Source organism: Salvelinus fontinalis, chromosome 1 (genome assembly GCF_029448725.1).
Source record: "Salvelinus fontinalis isolate EN_2023a chromosome 1, ASM2944872v1, whole genome shotgun sequence".
NCBI lineage: Eukaryota > Metazoa > Chordata > Actinopteri > Salmoniformes > Salmonidae > Salvelinus > Salvelinus fontinalis.
In genome coordinates this window covers 90443199-90466681 of record NC_074665.1, presented here as the reverse complement: position 1 = coordinate 90466681, position 23483 = coordinate 90443199, and the positions used below count along the sequence as shown (strand labels likewise).

The 23483-nt window shown below is 44.9% G+C and overlaps 1 protein-coding gene across 1 annotated transcript; it reads right to left on the bottom strand.

Annotated features, from left to right (window-relative positions):
- Positions 1–286: 286 nt before the first annotated feature.
- On the bottom strand, positions 287–14648 carry LOC129863604 (protein LSM12 homolog A-like). Its single transcript, XM_055935705.1, has 5 exons — positions 14483–14648; positions 4975–5105; positions 3874–3983; positions 3058–3184; positions 287–933 (listed from the first exon to the last, which is right to left on the bottom strand). Exons 1-5 carry the CDS (start codon positions 14607–14609, stop codon positions 847–849), a joined length of 582 nt encoding a protein of 193 aa, XP_055791680.1. The 5' UTR covers positions 14610–14648; the 3' UTR covers positions 287–846.
- Between the last annotated feature and the right edge of the window lie 8835 nt (positions 14649–23483).

Below are 23483 nucleotides of genomic sequence, written 5' to 3'. Positions count from 1 at the left end.
ATGATTAAATGGTAGCCTACTGGAGCCTTGTAAAACCAGACCTATCTCACGAGAGCTCACATTCGGTTTCACTTCATGTGAACAGAATCATGAATGCAGTGGTCAGCAGTTTAATGAGGCTAGGCCTACTGCACTATTGACTGACCATTCTTTTGCAGAGACAATGTTCCATATACCACAATTCATTGTACAATGAAAATACCTAACAGGAAATCAATAATTTGCCATCTGACTCTTTCAAAGGTTTGTGTTCTTTGCCTCGCAAAAAGCTATTGAAATTACTGTATTACAGTCAGAATGTTACTTTTATTTTAGAAAATGTCTTTTTAAAGTGTGGCATTTCAAGTCACGTTTTGTTTAAAAGACAGAAAAACAGACACTTGTATAACATGGATATAGCAAAAAAAGGAAACTGACAGAAATAAAGCTAACAAGCCTTTGACTGCTCTATTTTTCTCTTTTTGAATAAATGAAATTTATGGAAAAGAAAGGAGAAAAGCCATTGGGGACAAGAGGAAGATGATGGATTGATGGGAGGGATGAGTGAGATGAAGTTAGTTTCCTTTAACTATATGGTTGCGTCATGGTTGATGTTTTAAATTATCTTTATAAAGTCTAATTTAAGATTAACTCTTTCCTCTTTTTTTTGTGTGTCTTTTTCGTTAATGTTTTTAGATCTTCTGGACCCAGTGCTCTTCAGCGCTGGATCTTCCTGGTCTCTGACAAGGAGGGCTAGGAATGCCAACCTCGTCCGGCAGTCGAGACAGACTGCCCGCCGTGCCGTCCACCAGCCCGCTGCAGTGTTGCATTCCCTGGCTGGCCCGACCCACACTGCCCTGCGCTGACTCAAGATGATAAAGTGGAGTCCTTCTGTGTTTGCTGTGCTTGTGAACGTTGCTTCTGACTTTCCAAGTCTCTAAAATGTTTCTCAACCTGCAGAGGAAGGACAAGGGAAGACAACTTGAGATGTATGATCATTACTATTTGTTACCGTAACAAAAGAAAAAGTGCAAACGACATGTTAATTGTATAATTGTTACACAGCAAAGGCAATGCATTGACAGCTATAACAATTGGTAGGTTGGTTGACAGCTATAACAATAGTAGTAGTAGTAGTTAGGTAGGTTGACATATAACCATAGTAGTAATTAGGTTGACAGACCTAACAGTAGTAGTAGTAGTAGGGTTGACAGACCTAAAAGTAGTAGTAAGGTTGACACACCTAACAGTAGAAGAAGTTAGGCTGACATACCTAACAGTAGTAGTAGTAGTAGTAGTAAGGTGGACAGGCCTAAGCGCAGTAGGTAGGTGGACAGACCTAACTGCAGTAGGTACAGTTGAAGTCGGAAGTTTACATACGCTTAGGTTGGAGTCATTAAAACTCGTTTTTCAACCACTCCACAAATTCCTTGTTAACAAACTATAGTTTTGGCAAGTCGGTTAAGACATCTACTTTATGCATGACACAAGTCATTTTTCCAACAATCGTTTACAGACAGATTATTTCACTTATAATTCATTGTGTCACAATTCCAGTGGGTCAGAAGTTTACATACACTAAGTTGACTGTGCCTTTAAACAGCTTGGGAAAATCCAGAAAATGATGTCATTCTGATAGGCTAATTGACATCATTTGAGCCAATTGGAGGTGTACCTGTGGATGTATTTCAAGGCCTACTTTCAAACTCAGTGCCTCTTTGCTTGACATCATGGGAAAATCAAAAGAACTCAGCCAAGACCTCCACGAGTCTGGTTCATCCTCGGGAGAAATTTCCAAATGCCTGAAGGTGCCACCTTCAAACTGTACAAACAATAGTACGCAAGTATAAACACCACGGGAACACGCAACCGTCATACCGCCCAGGAAGGAGACGCGTCCTGTCTCCTAGAGATGAACGCCCTTTGGTACAAAAAGAGCAAATCAATCCCAGAACAGCAGCAAAGGACCTTGTGAAGATTCTGGTGGAAACGGGTACAAAAGTATGTATATCCACAGTAAAACGAGTCCTATATTGACATAACCTGAAAGGCGCTCAACAAGTTAGAAGCCACTGCTCCAAACCCGCCATAAGAAATCCAGACTACGGTTTGCAACTGCACATGGGGACAAAGATCGTACTTTTTGGAGAAATGTCCTCTGGTCTGACGAAACAAAAATAGAACTGTTTGGCCATAATGACCATCATTATGTTTGGAGGAAAAAGGGGGAGGCTTGCAAGCCGAAGAACACCATTCCAACCGTGAAGCACGGGAGTGGCAGCATCATGTTGTGGGGGTGCTTTGCTGCAGGGGGGACTGGTGCACTTCACAAAATAGATGGCATCATGAGAGAGGGAAATGATGTGGATATATTGAAGCAACATCAAGACATCAGTCAGGAAGTTTAAGCTTGGTCGCAAATAGGTCTACCAAATGGACAATGACCCCAAACATACTTACAAAGTTGTGGCAAAATGGCTTAAGGACAACACAGTCAAGGTATTGGAGTGGCCATCACAAAACCCTGCCCTCAATCGCATAGAAAATGTATGGGCAGAACTGAAAAAGTGTGTGCGAGCAAGGAGGCCTACAAACCCAACTCAGTTACACCAGCTCTGTCAGGAGGAATGGGCCAAAATTCACCCAACTTATTGTGGGACGATTGTAAAAGGCTTACCGAAACGTTTGACCCAAGTTACACAATTTAAAGGCAATGCTACCAAATACTAATTAAGTGTATGTAAACTTCTGACCCACTGGGAATGTGATGAAAAAGATAAAAAGCAGAAATAAATCATTCTCTCTACTACTATTCTGACATTTCACATTCTTAAAATAAAAGTGGTGATCATTACTGACCTAAGACAGGGAATTTTTACTAGGATTAAAATGTCAGGAATTGTGAAAAACTGAGTTTAAATGTATTTGGCTAAGGTGTATGTAAACTTCCGACTTCAACTGTAGGTGGACAGACCTAACCGCAGTAGGTAGGTGGACAGACCTAAAAGTTGTAGTAGTAGGTAGACAGATGTAGTAGTAGGTAGACAGATGTAGGTGTAGTAGGTAAGCGATACTCACTATTTTGCGTACATGACTTAAAGCACTTCCCTCTTTGCCTTTGCAGTTGTCAGCCTGGTATGGCGGCGAGATCACAACGTCGTCCATCACCATTATGTTCTTCTCCTGCCATTTACAGTCTTTGATGCTGCAGAACATAGTACACATCATTAAACCATTTAAAGGGTCAAACAGTCCTTGAGCTGAAGAGTCAGGTCTATTTAAACCACTAAAATGCGTTTTAATCTAATATTTTGAAATAAAGCATGAAATCTCAATTGAATATTTATTTATGAAGCTAAAACTTGACAACAATTTATAAGAGTATGTACCATTAGATAATCTAAGCCTATTATCTGAAAAGGTAGATCGGGATACAGACATTGGGGAGATGCGGGACAACTTAGTACTGTAAGGTATATGTGAATGCCTTTATCAAATTCTCCCAGAGAATCTTGCCGCCCGACGTGCTATCACTTAGTTTGTGTGCACAGCAGTTGATCAGCAGTCGCACCGCGTTGGCCGTGTGTGGAAAAACGGAGGTGTCGGAGCTGGGATTGTCTTTACCGCGTCGTACCAATTTAAACAAAGATTAAAAGCCAAAATCAGGTCAAGACTTTCAAAGTTTTAATTAACGTTGACCTAACATGGGATATATTCAAATCACCTGCCTCTAAACCTAGCCATTATAACTGGAAAGGATATTCAGTAGGCCCAGTGGCGGCCTGGGATCCATAAAGAATCCCCTGCCCGATATATTATAACCAGTAGACAATGCTGCCGACCGACACACTGCCCCTCTGGAATTAATATTATTGAATTGAAAAAGGCACTTACGTTTTGTGAATAGTCTGGAATAGATGCTGGCCCTCCACAGAAACCCCAGCACTGATTGCATATGCTTGGGACAGCTTGTCTTCCTTCTCTGACCGTGCTCGATTGGCAAGCTGGGAGAAGGATGGCAGGGAGGAGAAAGTTAGGAGGGGATTTGGAGAAGAAGGCAGTCAACCAACTTGAGTCGAGGTGCAATCAAAACCTACACGGAACAAAAATATAACCGCAAAGTGTTGGTCCCATGTTTCATGAGGTGAAATAAAAGATCCCAGAAATGTTCCATATTCACAAAAAGTGTATTTCTCTCAAATTTTGTGCACAAACTGCAATGTCGTTTTAGAGAGTTTGGCAGTACGTCCAACCAGCCTCATAACCACATGTACCATGCCAGCCCAGAACCTCCACATCCGGCTTCTTCACCTGCAGGTGAAGAAGCTGGTCTCTGGTCTCATCTGAGACCAGCCACGCGGACAGCTGATGAAACTGTGGACAACCGAAGGATTTCTGTTTCTGCACAAACTGTCTCAGGGAAGCTCATCTGCGCACTCGCCATCTTTGAAATTGTTGCGGTTGCATTTATATACTGAACAAAAATGTATTTGAAGGGAATAGGCACAAGACGCAACTTTCGCTTACAATTGAAAACACAATTGATAGCCTTGATCAGAAAAATGGGATGAGAAAGTTGACAAGGAAGATTTAACAATGACTGGCTCAGATGGGTGATTATTTGAGACAGGTGACAAATGGAACTCAAGTCATCTCATTGCAAGGAACCTAACACTGGACCTGGCCTGTTCATAAGATGTACAAAAAATGTAACAGATTTTGTTTTCCATACAAATAGTCTAATCATAAGAACAAAGAATCACGTACAAAAGCCTAGGCTGCACAAAAGCCAAGCAGCATCTACAGCAGGGGTATTCAAATGTTACCCGCCGAGGTCAGGACTAGTCCTGGTTCTGTTCTAACTGATAATTCATTTCACACACACATGGTGACCCAGGTCTAAATCAGTCCCTGATTAGAGGGGCAGAAAGAAAAAAAGCAGTGGAACTGGCTGAATTTGGGGGACCTACAGTATGACAGCAGATGAGGGCTTACCTTGCTAACATTCAGTGATGCTAGAGGAGGAGTTTCAGTGCGGTCATTTATTATATCCACTTCAGAAACATAGGCTAAATTGATCAGGATGACGTCGTAGAGAGTTGGCTTTCTGCTGGAGGGATCACATTCTGGGAGGAACTCAAGTCAAGGTAAACAAGCTGAGTAGTAGCAGCAGTGCCACACAATGCATAGTAGTAGCAGTAGCTGTACACAATGCATAGTAGTAGCTGTACACAATGCATAGTAGTAGCAGTAGCTGTACACAATGTGTAGTAGTAGTGGAACAAATTTTAAAAACTTGCTGTCCGGATCCCGGTTTTGAGTCACAGATCGGATCATTTTTCGGATCAGAAAAAAAAAAAAAGTGGAAACAAATCTAACTTTGCTTTCCATTTATGAAAGAACACTTAAAGAGACAAACTTTTCAATGTTTAAATCAAATATTTAAATCAAATATTCAATTGTTAAATTAAAGTGCAGTATGAGGCATGATACCTTCTTCCTTTGAACAATAGTGAATAAAACAATAGCCTGTGTCCACATCAAAGAAAAGTAAAGAAAGCAAAGCAGACCTGAGCTTAACTTCAAATTCTTTTTCAAAAAGATGAGGATGTCTACATAGTCTGGGGAGAGAGTAGACCTCTTAGCAGTCACTATGTCCCCTGCCGTGGAGCACACCCTCTCGCTAGGGGCGGAAGTGCCAGGCACAGACAGATAGCATCTTGCCTACATGGCAATGTGAGGGTATTTACACACATTGATTTTCTAACATGTCAGTGGATCACCACCATTTAAACCAGAAACTCTGGGTTGCTAACTGAGTAGACTAATTGAAGTTTATGAACATTGATAACGAAATTCTCATAACAGTAGTAGCAGCAGCACACAATGCATAGTAGTAGCAGCAGCAGCAGCATCACACAATGCATAGTAGTAGCAGCAGCAACATCACACAATGCATAGTAGTAGCAGCAGCAGCATCACAAAATGCATAGTAGCATCAGCGTCAAACAATGCATAGTAGCATCAGCAGCAGCATCACACAATGCATAGTAGCATCAGCAGCAGCAACACACAATGCATAGTAGCAGCAGCAGCAGCATCACACAATGCATAGTAGGAGCAGCAGCAGTATCACACAATGCATAGCAGCAGCAGCAGCAGTATCACACAATGCATAGCAGCAGCAGCAGCATCACACAATGCATAGCAGCAGCAGCAGCATCACACAATGCATAGCAGCAGCAGCATCACACAATGCATAGCAGCAGCAGCATCACACAATGCATAGCAGCAGCAGCATCACACAATGCATAGCAGCAGCAGCATCACACAATGCATAGCAGCAGCAGCATCACACAATGCATAGCAGCAGCAGCATCACACAATGCATAGCAGCAGCAGCATCACACAATGCATAGCAGCAGCAGTATCACACAATGCATAGCAGCAGCAGCATCACACAATGCATAGCAGCAGCATCACACAATGCATAGCAGCAGCAGCATCACACAATGCATAGCAGCAGCAGTATCACACAATGCATAGCAGCAGCAGTATCACACAATGCATAGCAGCAGCAGTATCACACAATGCATAGCAGCAGCAGCATCACACAATGCATAGCAGCAGCAGCATCACACAATGCATAGCAGCAGCAGTATCACACAATGCATAGTAGCAGCAGTATCACACAATGCATAGTAGTAGCAGTATCACACAATGCATAGTAGCAGCAGTATCACACAATGCATAGTAGCAGCAGTATCACACAATGTATAGTAGCAGCAGTAGCAGTATCACACAATGTATAGTAGCAGCAGTAGCAGTATCACACAATGCATAGTAGCAGCAGCAGCAGTATCACACAATGCATAGTAGCAGCAGCAGCAGTATCACACAATGCATAGTAGCCGCAGCAGCATCACACAATGCATAGTAGCCGCAGCAGCATCACACAATGCATAGTAGCATCAGTAACAGTAGAAAAGAAGCATCCTAGCACATGGCTAGAGCATCAGTGACATTCAAAGAATCTCAAGACCTGTGGATAAATATGGAGGATTCACTTTAAGTCTATACAAAAACACCCCATTCTACCAACAGTCCAGACTGCATATCTGTCATGCTGCACAATAATCCAGCCATTTGACTGAGCATTTGGCAGGCGTGTTTCTCACGTGAGAGTAAAGCCTATTCCTTCCAAATGCCTTTATGATTTTTTTGCTTGCACCTCATCTCACGTTGGTTGAGTGCCTTCTACTCCTCTACAGGTATTTGACTGAGCAAATATATCACCACCATCAACAGGGTTAGAATGAGTCAATCATTATGAGGGTCTATTTTCCCCATCTACCGTCAATATGAGGGTCTATTCTCCCCACCAATATTAGGATCTATTTTCCCCATCTATCGTCAATATTAGTGTCCATTCTCCCCACCAATATTAGGGTCTATTCTCCCCATCAATATTAGGATCTATTTTCCCCATCTATCGTCAATATTAGTGTCCATTCTCCCCACCAATATTAGGGTCTATTCTCCCCATCAATATTAGGGTCTATTCTCCCCATCCATCGTCAATATTAGGGTCCATTCTCCACATCAAAAATGTGAAATCTCAGACAGCTGTAGCTCAACGTAATAGAGTAGTAGACTGAGGAAGTCACATGGCACTCCGCCAGCAGCTGTGGTTAGATAGAGACTGAGGAAGTCTTGCCAGGCGCATGGCTCCCCGCCAGCAGCTGTGGTTAGAGGCTGAGGAAGTCTTGGGGTAGGCCATAGCAGTACTGTCATAGTCAGCTGGAATGACAACCAAGGGAAATACTGCCACCTATTGCAGCCACAGGAGAACATTCCCAGGTTATAGCATAGCAATGAATGACAGGAAGCATCCGAGAGAAAGTAGAGGGACATGAATGGGCTCCCGAGTTGCGCAGCGGTCTAAGGCACTGCATCTTAGTGCTAGAGTGCTATTCACGTTAGTCGGATGTGGCAGGGCCTGCAAACCATTACAGACTACAAAGGGAAGCACAGCCGAGGGCTGCCCAGTGACACGAGCTAAACTAATTCTATGCAAATAACACAGAAACATGCATGAGAGCACCAGCTGTACCGTAAGACTGTGTGATCACGCTCTCTGCAGCCGATGTGAGTAAGACCTTTAACTTCTCTAGGATAGGGGGAGGCATTTTCACTTTGGATGAATAGCGTGCCCAGAGTGAACTGCCTCCTACTCTGTCCCAGATGCTAATATATGCATATTGATATTACTATTGGATATAAAACACTCTGAAGTTTCTAAAACTGTTTGAATGATGTCTGTGAGTATAACAGAACTCATATGGCAGGCAAAAACCTGAGAAAAAATCCAAACAGGAAGTGAGAATTCTGAGGCTGGTCAATTTTCAACTCATCGCCTATTGAAATCCCAGTGGGATATGGATCTGTTTCCACTTCCTACGCCTTCCACTAGATGTCAACAGTCTGCAGAACGTTGAATGAAGCTTCTACTGTGATGTGGGGCCGGATGGGAGGTGTTTGAGTCAGTGGTCTGGCAGAGTTCCTGGTCACGCGCATTCCTCATGATATCGACTTGCGTTCCATTACTTCTATAGACACAAAGGAATTCTCTGGTTGGAACGTTATTGAATATTTATGATAACAACATCCTAAAGATTGATTCTCTACTTAGTATGACAAGTTTATTCGACCTGTAATATAACTTTTTGAAGTTTTCGTCCGATGTTCGCCTGGATCTGCGCGAGCGTTTGGATATGTGTACTATACGTGCTAACAGAAGTAGCTACTTGGACATAAATACTGGACATTAAACAAAACAACACTCCTGGGAGTGCAGTCTGATGAAGCTCATCAAAAGGTAAGTGAATATTTATGATGTAATTATGATGTAATTTCGTATTTCTGTTGACTCCAAAATGGCGGAGAAGTGTTGTTTATATCTGAGTGCCGTCTCAGATTATTGCATGGTTTGCTTTTTCCGTAAAGTTTTTTTGAAATCTGACACAGCGGTTGCATTAAGAACAAGTGTATCTTTAATTCTATGTAAAACATGTATCTTTCATCAAAGTTTATGATGAGTATTTCTGTTATTTGATGTGGCTCTCTGCAATTTCTCCGGATATTTTGGAGGCATTTCTGAACATGGCGCCAATGTAAACTGTGATTTGTGGATATATAAATATGCACATTATCGAACAAAACATACATGTATTGTGTAACATGATGTCCTTTGAGTGTCATCTGATGAAGATCATCAAAGGTTAGTGATTAATTGTATCTCTATTTCTGCTTTTTGTGACTCCTATATTTTGCTGGGAAAATGGCTGTGTTTTTCTGTGGCTATGTACTGACCTAACTGAGCTAACATAATCGTTGTGTGCGTTCGCCGTAAATCCTTTTTGAAATCAGACATGTTGGCTGGATTCACAAGTGTAGCTTTAATTTGGTGTCCTTCATGTGTGATTTCATGAAAGATTGATTTTATAGTAATTTATTTGAATTTGGCACTCTGCATTTTTACTGGCTTTTGGCCAAGTGGGACGTTAGCGTCCCACATATCCCAGAGAAGTTAAACAGGTCAACATTCACAAGGCCGCAGGGCCAGACGGATTACCAGGACATGTACTGCGAGCATGCGCTGACCAAATAACAAGTGCCTAAACTGATATTTTCAACCTCTCCCTGTCCGAGTGTGTAATACCAACATGTTTTAAGCAGACCACTATAGCCTCTGTGCCCAAAAACACTAAGGTAACCTGCCTACATGACTACTGACCCGAAGCACTCACATCTGTAGCCATGAAGTGCTTTGAAAGGCTAGTCATGGCTCACATCAACACCATCATCCCAGAAACCCTACACCAACTCCAATTTGCATACCACCCCAACAGATCCACAGATGATGCAGTCTCGATTGCACTCCACACTGCCCTTTCCCACCTGAACAAAAGGAACAACTACGTGAGAATGCTATTCATAGACTACAGCTCAGCGTTCAACACCATAATGCCCTCAAAGCTCATCAATTAGCTAAGGACCCTGGGACTAAACACCTCCCTCTGCAACTGGATCCTGGACTTCCTGACGGGCCAACCCCAGGTGGTAAGGGTAGGTAACAACACATCCGCCACGCTGATCCTCAACACAGGGGCCCCTCAGGGGTGCGTGCTCAGCCCCCTCCTGTACTCCCTGTTCACTCATGACTGCACGGCCAGGCACGACTCCAACACCATCATTAAATTTGCCGATGACACAACAGTGGTAGGCCTGATCACCGACAACAACGAGACAGGCTACAGGGAGGAGATCAGAGACCTGGCAGTGTAGTGCCAGGACAACAACCTCTCCCTCAATGTGTTCAAGACAAAGGAGATGATTGTGGACTACAGGAAAAAGAGGACTGAACATGCCCCCATTCTCATCGACGGGCTGCAGTGGAGCAGGTTGAGAACTTCAAGTTCCTTGGTGTCCACATCACCAACAAACTAACATGGTCCAAGCACACCGTGAAGCGTGCACAACAGAACTTACTCCCCCTCGGGAGACTGAAAAGATTTGGCATGGGTCCTCAGATCCTCAAACGGTTCTACAGCTGCACCATCGAGAGCATCCTGACTGGCATGGCAACTGCTACGCCTTCGACCGCAAGGCACTACAGAACGGCCCAGTACATCATTGGGGCCAAGCTCTCTATACCAGGCAGTGTCAGAAGGCCCTAAAAATTGTCAAAGACTCCAGCCATCCTAGTCATAGACTGTTCTCTGCTACCACACGGCAAGCAGTACCAGAGAGCCAAGACTAGGTCTAAGAGGCTTCTAAACAGCTTCTACCCCCAAGCCATAAGACTCCTGAACATCTAGTCAAATGGCTACACAGACTATTCGCATTGCACCCCCCACACCACTCTCTGTTGTCATCTATGCATAGTCACTTTAATAACTCTACCTACATACTACCTCAACTAACCAGTGCCCCCGCACATTGACTCTGTACCGGTACCCCCCCTGTATATATTGTTATTTTTACTGCTCCTCTTTAATTACTTGTTACTTTTATCTCTATTTTTTGAAACTGCAATGTCGGTTAGGGGCTTGTAAGTAAGCATTTCACTGTAAGATCTACACCTGTTGTATTCGGCGCATGTGACTAATAAAATGTGATTTATTCATCTACAAAACATCCAACTACAGTTATGGCTTTAACCACAACACAGAAAGAATTGCAACTGTGGTTACATGTTTACATGCTTTGTTCCTGGTGGGGTCTTTAGTGTCTGCCACTGCCATTCATTGACAATTTAATCTACAATTAAATTGAGAAGCTCTGTGAGTGCTAAATAACATCTTCAGTCTCAGTGGACTAGTATAAAGAGAAGAAAAAATACAGTTCAAATGGTAATAGCGGCATGCATGTGACAACCTAGCGCTCAAACTTTAGGCAGCATTCTGCCTTCTCCCTACAGTTCTCAGCCATTAGCTTCGGCCACGACTTTGTGAACTACAATCCCGAAGCTGTGTTTTAAAGTTGCAATATGTAACTTTTTTGGCAACCAGAACAAATTCACATAGAAACATAAGTTAAAGATCTGTCACTCATTGAAAGCAAGTCTAAGAAGTGGTAGATATGTTCTATGTGCACCATTTCTATGCTGCACGTTCTTAAGTTTTGTTCTTACGTCTATTACTTTTGGTTTGGAACACCAGCTTCAAATGGCTGAAAATACAAAATGTTTGGTTGTGGAAAATATTTTTCACAGCGGTTTAGATAGTACAACAACTCTACACTATACTTGCTTGTTTTGTCACCAACGAAAATTAGGAGGCACTACTACGATTTGCGCAACCAGGAAATGGTGGAATGATTTCTGCATAGTGCATCTTTAACGTTTAGAAACATCAATAATCATTGCTTGCGAAATGGCTTTCGAAACATATGGCCCTTGTCTTTTATCAGCGATAAAGAATCCTTCAAATAAAGACACACTTACTGTAGCAGTTACAGATCCATACAGCTATGGAGCCTCCATCCGACTAAACTACACTGCTGCAGTTACAGATCCATACAGCTATGGCGCCTCCATCCGACCAAACTACACTGCAGCAGATCCATACAGCTATAGAGCCTCCATCCGACCAAACTACACTGCAGCAGTTGCAGATCCATACAGCTATGGAGCCTCCATCCTACTAAACTACACTGTAGCAGTTACAGATCCATACAGCTATGGAGCCTCCATGCGACCAAACTACACTGCAGCAGATCCATACAGCTATAGAGCCTCCATCCGACCAAACTACACTGCAGCAGTTGCAGATCCATACAGCTATGGAGCCTCCATCCTACTAAACTACACTGTAGCAGTTACAGATCCATACAGCTATGGAGCCTCCATGCGACCAAACTACACTGCAGCAGATCCATACTGCTATAGAGCCTCCATCCGACCAAACTACACTGCAGCAGTTACAGATCCATACAGCTATGGAGCCTCATCCAACTAAACTACACTGTAGCAGTTACAGATCCATACAGCTATGGAGCCTCCATCCTACTAAACTACACTGCAGCAGTTACAGATCCATACAGCTATGGAGCCTCCATGCGACCAAACTACACTGTAGCAGTTACAGATCCATACAGCTATGGAGCCTCCATGCGACCAAACTACACTGTAGCAGTTACAGATCCATACAGCTATGGAGCCACATCCGACCAAACTACACTGTAGCAGTTAAAGATATGGAGCCTCCATCAGACTAAACTACACTTCCATTACACTTCGGCACGACCAAGGTGAGTATCAATTTAACCTGTATTTTTCAAATGATTTCTCTCTGATATTAAAGTTACGGTCATTACGCCTCATGTCCACCGCATGCATCAAACTGTTCCAGCGGAAGTCATTCATTGTCAATGGCGCAGTGCTTTGGGGGTGCAGCACTAGGCAGTGGTGTGTTCTGTGTACCAAATCAAATGTATTTATAAAGCCCTTTTCACATCAGCAGATGTCACACATTGCTTATACAGACACCCAGCATAAAACCCCAAACAATGTATATGTAGAACCACGGTGGCTAGGAAAAACACCCTAGCAAGGCAGGAACATAGGAAGAAACCTAGAGAGTAACCAGTCTCTGAGGGGTGGCCAGTCCTCATCTGGCTGTGCCTGGTGGAGATAAGAGTACATGGCATTAAGGCAAGATTGTTATTCAAGATGTTCAAACGTTCATAGATGACCAGCAGGGTCAAATAATAACCACAGTGGTTGTAGAGGGTGCAACACGTCAGCACAGCATGAGCTCAATATTTTCTACTCGTACGTTGCTTTACCGTTGCATACAAACGAATACACACACTCCAACTACCAAGCTTTTAGCTAGTTGAAAAGCGAAGCACATGTGCCTCAAGTACGGAAAATGCGCGCTAGAAATACAAAACTGCACTGCAAGCTATGCATCTTAATGTTCAGACCGAGCGTTAGATTTTAACAACCCCCACCCACTACTACAGGAGACGCTTCCATCCAACGTCTTAAGTGTAATGTAATGGAACTGAGAGTCATGATCAAGGGCTACTGACAACCAGTCATTGGAGCACATGCATATGGTGGTCCTACGCCCACCCTCAAAAGTGTGGATTGACGAGAGAAATCCATTGCTTTTTCAGCTAGTTACTTGGGCCAAGGTTTATTGAAGAGCCATATAGTTGACCAATAAGATTCTCTTTTAGCTAGCTAGCTTTAGTGTACAGTGACAGAACCGGCATGTTTCATCATACTACCGTATCTAGCTAACTAGCTAACTAACGTTAACTAGGTACCCTTGGGTCATCCACTGACTTTGACAAGTCAATCATGCCGTGCTAGTTAATCCGATTGATAACTAAGACTGTCTTTATGCTTGATATTCTTAGCAGCGTCAAATGGTACCATAAATTATAATTTGCTGGCTATCTAAACGCAAGCTAACGATAGCTGCTAACTAACAGCAAATTAACGTCGCTAGTTAGCGTTGAGGAAATTAAATTAATTGTCACTTACCTACCACTGCAATCAGTTAGGTGGCAAAAAGAATGACAGTATATCGCATGTCAAAACCATCTGCGCTGGTCAGTTAGTAAGCAAGACTGTCACGCTAGCCAATAACAATTACTGTATATTGTTAATGAATCTGCCATGATGCCATAATGGGTTCTGCCAAATAGTGATCCTAGTCGAGGACCAGCAATTCTACGTTGGCTCACAACACATGTAAGCAACAACTACGCGATCAGAGCAAAACTCCAGCAACATTAACAAAATGTAATACAAAAGTAATGAATTGTATCAAAATATTTCACGTCGGACACAGCTAGCTAAGCATTTCGCCTAGCTACAATTACGCCTGCGCGGATAACTATTTGACATATGTTGGTTACAGACAGGCCCTGGCCGAAGGCACACAGGCCAATGATTCAATGGCATCCTAAAATGGAGAAAGGATACTCAAAGTCAACATCTTGGACTGGTAGTCGAAGGCCACCACTTCTCCCTGCAGACGCTGGCCCAAGCAGGTAAGACAAGAGATATGGCTCCCGACGCTAAAATACTCCCCCGGTCCAGGGGCCGCCATCTTCTCCGCCAGGAAAGCGGAGCTCCAGTATTACGTAAAATTAGTACGTGAACTCGCCACTTGGACGACTTCGGGCAATGTCAAATTACATACGTTGCATATGATGATTTTAATTAATTCCACAGTTCATACTGTAGCTAGCTGGCATTCTAGCATTACATTTAGATTTTTACCAAGGATATCATATTGTTGGTTCCCTTGGATGAAAAAAATTATTTAAAAAATTATATATATCATTGAATTAATAAAGCTGCATACCAACATAGACTGTTTTGAATACCCATACTAACATACTGTATACTACATACTTAATGAGTATATACTACATATTATTAGTTACTTTTAGTATACTGTAAACAAACTGTATCGTTTCAGTTGAGCATACTAGAGCTGCTCCTGTCTACCAGAAATTGATGCTGTTGCTATGCAACCTCTTGCTAGCTTGTTAACACAACAAATGACTAGCAAAAAAAATGTACGGTTTCCGGTGTGTTCGTAAATTCAATCTGCAGTAACAGAGTGTACTCTGGGCGTTCGTAAATCCAGAGCGTTGTCAGATTGTAAATCCAGAACATTAGCTAACTAGCTAACATACAGGCACATACTACTGTAATGCTATGCGTTTCGTAAGGATAGCGTAGCTAACAAATTGTCAGCCAACACAACATGTAACGTAACTTATTTAAAAAGTAATTACTTTATTACATTGCTAAATATTTCCCTAACATTTCCCACTAGTTAGTTCAATGAATTTGTATTTGCTCTCGTCGGACATCGGCTACATATTTTCTGCCATTTTCTTCAAATTTGAAAACGTTGTGAAGCCACGCCCATTTACTGAAGAATTGCATTATCGGCCCTAAAAGTATGGAAATAGTGTTCTCTGCGTGTATACTTAGTATTTTGGTGAATTTAGTACGACATCCGGGAACTTTTGCAATAATAACTATATCCATACTATGACCAATAAGCATACTATATAGTCAATTAATGTCACAAATTGTGTGGTTAGTATGAGTATTCGAACACAGCTATGGTCTCTTTTTTGTTTTCTTGAGTAAGGCAGCTCCAAAATGCAGGTGTTTCAGCCTAGCTCAGTGCTTTCTATGGTGGTGGGGCAAGCCAGCAGAACATATGGAGTGCTGCGCCGTGATTGGCTCAGTGTTCTGTCACTAATGGGGACTTTACGTCACTGCCAAGTATAAGGAGACCTTGAACATTTTAGCCTTTCAGCTGCCATAGAAGTGCCCATCCAAGAAGGCTCAAGGTCATTGGCCACAGATAAAATGACAGCAAACCACGTTATACAGAAGCTTTTATTGGACTGATCATGTCAACATCATACTTTCACAATTTTAGCTAGCATTCATCATCATTAATCAAATTGACAATCTACTGGCAAATCCTTTTCAATCCTTTTCATATGAAAATAAATAATGAAGAGAAATTATGGATAAAACGTATCAGTGCTCATAGGCCATTGGACATAAACATTACACAACAAGTTGGAAATCGCAAATTCAACGAGTGGTTTGGAAGAAATCAGTGACAGTGGCTGTGTGGTCCCAAATCTGGGATGAAGTTTTTTTTTTCCAAATTGAAAATGATAAACATTCAACATTGGCCATGCTGTCAAATAAGCATGATTTGTGCCACGCTCAAAACAACTGTTAATTCGGAGGACCGCTTCTTGTTCAAGTGAGCTCAGCATGAACCATGTGAGTCCAAAAATGTATTGTATGCTGCTTCATAAATTATGTAATATGCCAGGGAGACATGTATACTGTAGCTAAGAAAGTAATACTAAGTGTATGTTGTGTAGTAAGATGTTAGTAGCCCATGTGCCTCACGCTAATAATTAGGTCTATTTACCCCTCTAAATTTCACCTACATTTCTGACTCTTCTACTGTAGCCTATAACCTGTTTTAGAGAAAGGCCTCCTCTAGAGGCTGAAGAAATTTGGCTTGTCACCAAAAACACTCACAAACTTTTACAGATGCACAATTGAGAGCATCCTGTCGGGCTGTATCACCGCCTGGTACGGCAACTGCTCCGCCCATAACCGTAAGGCTCTCCAGAGGGTGGTGAGGTCTGCACAACGCATCACCGGGGGCAAACTACCTGCTCTCCAGGACACCTACACCACCTAATGTCACAGGAAGGCCAAAAAGATCATCAAGGACAACAACCGCCCGAGCCACTGCCTGTTCACCCCGCTATCATCCAGAAGGCGAGGTCAGTACAGGTGCATCAAAGTGGGGACCGAGAGATTGAAAACAGCTTCTATCTCAAGGCCATCAGACTGTTAAACAGCCTTCATTAACATTGAGTGGCTGCTGCCAACATACTGACTCAACTCTAGCCACTTTAATAATGGAAAAATTGATGTAATAAATGTATCAGTAGTCACTTTAAACACTGCCACTTTATATAATGTTTACATACCCTACATTACTCATCTCATATGTATATACTGTACTCTATACCATCTATTGCATTTTGCCTATGCCGTTCGGCCGTCGCTCATCTATATATTTATATATACATATTCTTATTCATTCCTTTACACTTGTGTGTATAAGGTAGTTGTTGTGAAATTGTTAGATTACTTGTTAGATATTACTGCATGGTCGGAACTAGAAGCGCAAGCATTTCGCTACACTTGCATTAACATCTGCTAACCATGTGTATGTGACCAATAAAATATGATTTGATTTGATTTGATGATGGCTATTTGGCTTCCTATCAAGCACTTTGAGAGCCCGTTCATAGACAGACTGAATGGATTTTAATGTTGGGCCCAACTAGTCAAGCAGTATGTTAAGTGAGGGAGTATCATAGATTTGAAGTACAGTTTTGCTACCTCTGTAGTTAAACAATTTCGTATAAATCCGAAATTAGCTAGGTTGAATTTGGTTATTTGAATTACCTTTTTCACCTGCTTTTTAAAAGAGAGGTTGGAATCAAGTATGATGCCAAGGTACTTAAAATCAGATACCACCTGGAGCTTCTCCCCTGACACATAGACATCTGGCTCAGTAGCATCTGTTGCCCTCTTTGTGAAGAACATGCAGACAGTTTTTTCACATTGAGATGCAAACATGAGTCACTGAGCCACTTTGTCACCTGGACCATTACAGTAGTGAGTTCTCGTGCAGCTTGTTGTTTGCTCTTTGCATGCACATACTGTATATCACTATATCATCTGCATAAATTTGAACTTCAGACCCAGTACAGACAGAAGGCAGATCATTCATGTACAGGCTGAACAGGAAGGGCCCCAGTATTGACCCTTGGGGAACGCCCACATCATAGCTAAGAGTGGGAGACAGCTCAATGCTCACTGACACACTGAGTTCTGCCTTCAAGGTATGATTTCATCCATCTTAAGGCATCGGGAAAAAAGTTGAACTTGGACAATTTTGTGATGAGAACCTCATGGTTAACAGTATCAAAAGCCTTCCTTGGGTCCAGAAACAGAGCCCCAACAATGACCCCTTTGTCCATCCTGGACTTAGGTAATATCATATCAAATCTTATTTGTCACATGCAAATAGAAATGGTGTAGACCTTACAGTGAAATGCTTACTTAAAAGCCCTGAACCAACAATGCAGTTTTAAGAAAATACCCCAAAAAAAGGAGGGAGAGGTTGTTGTCCTTGCACCACACGGCCAGGTCTCTGACCTCCTCCCTATAGGCTGTCTCATCTGGATCGGTGATCAGGCCTACCACTGTTGTGTCATCAGAAGATTTAATGATGGCGTTGGAGTCATGCCTGGCCGTGCAGTCATGAGTGAACAGGGAGTACAGGAGGGGACTGAACACGCACCCCTGAGGGGCCCCCGTGTTGAGGATCAGCATGGCAGATTTGTTGTTACCTACCCTTACCACCTGGGGCGGCCCGTATGGAAGCTTTGAGGGTGCTATGGTGTTGAACGCTGAGCTTTAGTCATTGAATAGCATTCTCACATAGGTGTTCCTTTTGTCCAGGTGAGAAAGGGCAGTGTGGAGTGCAATAGAGATTGCATCATCTGTGGATCTGTTGGGGCAGTATGCAAATGGGGTGGGTCTAGGGTTTCTGGGATAATGGTGTTGATGTGAGCCATGACTTTCAAAGCACTTCATGGCTGCAGACGTGAGTGCTTCGGGTCAGTAGTCATTTAGGCAGGTTACCTTAGTGTTCTTGGGCACAGGGACTGTAGTGGTCTTTTCCCTCTGTTTGCACATTTAACATGCTGCTAGAAATGAGGTAAAACGGATTTAAGTTTCCAATTTCAGAATTGAAACCCTGACGTCGAGCCAGGCCTAATCGCCCAACATCAGTGCCTGACCTCACTAATGCTATTGTGGCTGAATGAAGGCAAGTACCGCAGCAAAGTTTCAACATCTAGTGGAAAGCCTTCCCAGAGGAGTGGAGGTTGTCATAGCAGCAAAGGGGGGACCAACTCGATATTAATGGCCGTGATTTTGGAATGAGATGTTCGACGAGCAGGTGTCCACATACTTTTGGTAATGTAGTGTACTTTCTCAACCAATAGGAGTTGCAGTTGTCTGGGTGGCCAGGGTTGCCAGATGGAGCTGACATTTCTAGCCCAATGACCAAAATCTAACCACAAGGCCTCAAAAGTAGGCCAAGAAATTGTTGCGCAGCAAGATAAACCCTTTTTCCATATTGTTATCTAGGGAATTAGGCAAAAGCAGAATGGCAATTTTTCTGCTGATGATTGATGTAACAGTCCTGACCTGTTTTATGTTGTTTTTATGTGTTTATGGTCAGGGCATGTGTTTTGGGTGGGCAGTCTATGTTATCTGTTTCTATGTTGGTTTTGGTTTGCCTGGTATGGCTCTTGATTAGAGGCAGGTGGTTTGCGTTTGCCTCTAATTAAGAGTCATATTTAGGTAGGGCATTCTCACTGTTTGTTTGTGGGTGATTGTCTCCTGTGTTTGTGTCTGCGCACCACACGGGATTGTTTCGGTTGTATTTCGTTTTGATGTAGTCTGTTTCCTGCTCGTGTGTTCTTCCTGTCGTTATGTAAGTTCCATGTTCAGGTTTCGTCTACGTTGTCCGTTTGTTATTTTGTATCATTTCTAAAGTATAGTTCGTGTCAGTGTTCGTTTTGTAAAATAAATTCATTATGTCATCACACCTCGCTGCGCATTGGTCTACCGATCCTTCTCTCCTCACCTCATCCGAGGATGAGGAGAGCGTCACCCGTTACAAAATCACCCACCTACCGAGGACCAAGCGGCGGGGGAGAGCTCAACAGAGCAATCAGGACTCGTGGACTTGGGAACAGATCTTGGAAGGAAAAGGACACTGGGCGCACATTGGGGAATATCGCCGCGCTCGTGAGGAGATGGAGGCAGCGAGAGCCCAACAGCGGTGGTATGAGGAGGCAGCAAGGAGACGTGGCTGGAAGCCCGAAAAGCCAGGGGAGCAGCTGGAGGCACTGGGGAGTGCAGAGGCTACCGGAGAGAGGAACCGGAGCTATGAGGGAACGCGTCTGGCACGGAAGCCGAAAAAGCCCGTAAGTAATTCCCAAAAATTTCTTGGGGGGGGGCTAGGAGATAGTGGGCCAAGGGCAGGTAGGAGACCTGCGCCCACTTCCCAGGCTTACCGTGGAGAGCGGGAGTACGGGCAGGCGCCGTGTTACGCAGTAGAGCGCACGGTGTCTCCTGTACGAGTGCATAGCCCAGTGCGGGTTATTCCACCTCCCCGCACTGGGAGGGCTAGATTGGGTATTGAGCCAGGTGTCATGAGGCCGGCTCAACGCGTCTGGTCTCCAGTACGTCTCCTCGGGCCGGCATACATGGCACCTGCCTTACGCATGGTTTCCCCGGTTCGCCTACATAGGCCGGTGCGGGTTATTCCACCTCCCCGCACTGGTCGGGCAACCGGGAGCATTCAACCAGGTAAGGTTGGGCAGGCTCAATGCTCAAGAGTGCCAGTACGCCTCCACGGTCCGGTATTTCCGGCACCACCTCCCCGCCCCAGCCTAGTACCTACAGTGTATACACTACGCACTAGGCTACCAGTGCGTATCCTGAGCCCTGTTCCTCCTCCACGCACTCTCCCTGTAGTGCGTGTATTTAGCCCGGTGCCTCCAGTTCCGGCCCCACGCACTAAGCTACCAGTGCGTCTCCAGAGCCCTGAACCCACTGTATCTTCTCCCCCTACTAATCCTGATGTGCTTGTCCTCAGCCCGGTGTCACCAGTGCCGGTACCACGCATCAGGGATAGAGTAGGCTTTGAGAATACAGTGTGCCCTGTCCCTGCTCCCCGCACTAGTAGGAAGGTGTTTGTCATTAGCACGGTGCCTCCAGTTCCGGCACCACGCACCAGGTCTACAGTGCGCCATATCCGGCCAGAGCCATCCGTCTCCCCAGCGCCATCTGAGCCATCCGTCTCCCCAGCGCCATCTGAGCCATCCGTCTCCCCAGCGCCATCTGAGCCATCCGTCTCGCCAGCGCCATCTGAGCCATCCGTCTCCCCAGCGCCATCTGAGCCATCCGTCTCCCCAGCGCCGTCTGAGCCATCCGTCTGCCAGGAGCCTGCAAAGCCACCCGTCTGCCATGAGCCTGCAAAGCCGCCCGTCTGCCATGAGCCTACAGAGCCGTCAGCCAGACAGGAGCCGCTAGAGCCGTCAGCCAGACAGGAGCCGCTAGAGCCGTCAGCCAGACAGGAGCCGCTAGAGCCGTCAGCCAGACAGGATCTGCCAGAGCCGCCAACCAGACAGGATCTGCCAGAGCCGCCAACCAGACAGGATCTGCCAGAGCCGCCAACCAGACAGGATCTGCCAGAGCCGCCAACCAGACAGGATCTGCCAGAGCCGCCAACCAGACAGGATCTGCCAGAGCCGCCAGCGAGCCATGAGCAGCCAGAGCCGTCAGAGCGCCATGAGCAGCCAGAGCCGTCAGAGCGCCATGAGCAGCCAGAGCCGTCAGAGAGCCATGAGCAGCCAGAGCTGTCAGAGAGCCATGAGCAGCCAGAGCTGTCAGAGAGCCATGAGCAGCCAGAGCCGTCAGAGAGCCATGAGCAGCCAGAGCCGTCAGAGAGCCATGAGCAGCCAGAGCCGTCAGAGAGCCATGAGCAGCCAGAGCCGTCAGAGAGCCATGAGCGTCGAGAGCCGTCAGCCTGCCATGAGCGTCGAGAGCCGTCAGCCTGCCATGAGCGTCGAGAGCCGTCAGCCTGCCATGAGCGTCGAGAGCCGTCAGCCTGCCATGAGCGTCGAGAGCCGTCAGCCTGCCATGAGCGTCGAGAGCCGTCAGCCTGCCATGAGCGTCGAGAGCCGTCAGCCTGCCATGAGCGTCGAGAGCCGTCAGCCTGCCATGAGCGTCGAGAGCCGTCAGCCTGCCATGAGCGTCGAGAGCCGTCAGCCTGCCATGAGCGTAGAGAGCCGTCAGTCTGCCATGAGCGTCGAGAGCCGTCAGCCTGCATGGACCTGCCAGAGCCGTCCAGCCAGGACCTGCCAGAGCCGTCCAAACAGGACCTGCCAGAGTCCTTCAGCCGGGATCTGCCCCTTGTCCCGGTGTTGCCCCTTGTCCCGGTGCTGCCCCTTTTCCCGGTGCTGCCCCTTTTCCCGGTGCTGCCCCTTGTCCCGGTGTTGCCCCTTGTCCCGGTGCTGCCCCTTGTCCCGGTGCTGCCCCTTGTCCCGGTGCTGCCCCTTGTCCCGGTGCTGCCCCTTATTCCGGTGCTGGTCTTTATCCTGGTGCTGCCCCTTGTCCCGGTGCTGCCCCTTGTCCCGGTGCTGCCCCTTGTCCCGGTGCTGCCCCTTGTCCCGGTGCTGGCCGTTTATTTAGGGGAGGGTAGTGTTAGGGTGGTCATTAGAAGGGGTAGTCAGAAGAGGGGAGTGACTATGGTGGTATGGGGACAGCGTCCTGAGCCGGAACCACCACCGTGGTCAACTGCCCACCCGGACCCTCCCCTGGACTTTGTGCTGGTGCGCCCGGCGTGCGCACCTTGAGGGGGGGGGTACTGTAACAGTCCTGACCTGTTTTATGTTGTTTTTATGTGTTTATGGTCAGGGCATGTGTTTTGGGTGGGCAGTCTATGTTATCTGTTTCTATGTTGGTTTTGGTTTGCCTGGTATGGCTCTTGATTAGAGGCAGGTGGTTTGCGTTTGCCTCTAATTAAGAGTCATATTTAGGTAGGGCATTCTCACTGTTTGTTTGTGGGTGATTGTCTCCTGTGTTTGTGTCTGCGCACCACACGGGATTGTTTCGGTTGTATTTCGTTTTGATGTAGTCTGTTTCCTGCTCGTGTGTTCTTCCTGTCGTTATGTAAGTTCCATGTTCAGGTTTCGTCTACGTTGTCCGTTTGTTATTTTGTATCATTTCTAAAGTATAGTTCGTGTCAGTGTTCGTTTTGTAAAATAAATTCATTATGTCATCACACCTCGCTGCGCATTGGTCTACCGATCCTTCTCTCCTCACCTCATCCGAGGATGAGGAGAGCGTCACCCGTTACAATTGAAGAGTGTATCGTTCCCGTTTACATAATATGTAATCGTGTTTCTTAAGTTTGCATGATATAGGCCAAATGTTTTCTTTATCTCTTACCTTATACTGTGTCTATTTTCAGCTATGTAACCAGCAGTGTAACTGTCTCCCTCCATCCCTCCCAAATATGTATGCAAAATCTCACTTTGTTTAGTTACAATGCTGCCTTACGAAATTGAGTGATTGACAAATGATATGTTATTATGGCTTCCTCTCTTATTTCTCATTTTTTTCTGTATTATATCTTTTAAAATTAGTTATACTATTTTGATATTGATTACTGCAGTTGGGTAGAGTTTGCAAGTTAAGCATTTCACTGTACCTGTTTGTGCATGTGATAAAACTTGAACTATAGGGAAATAGTTCCACCTTC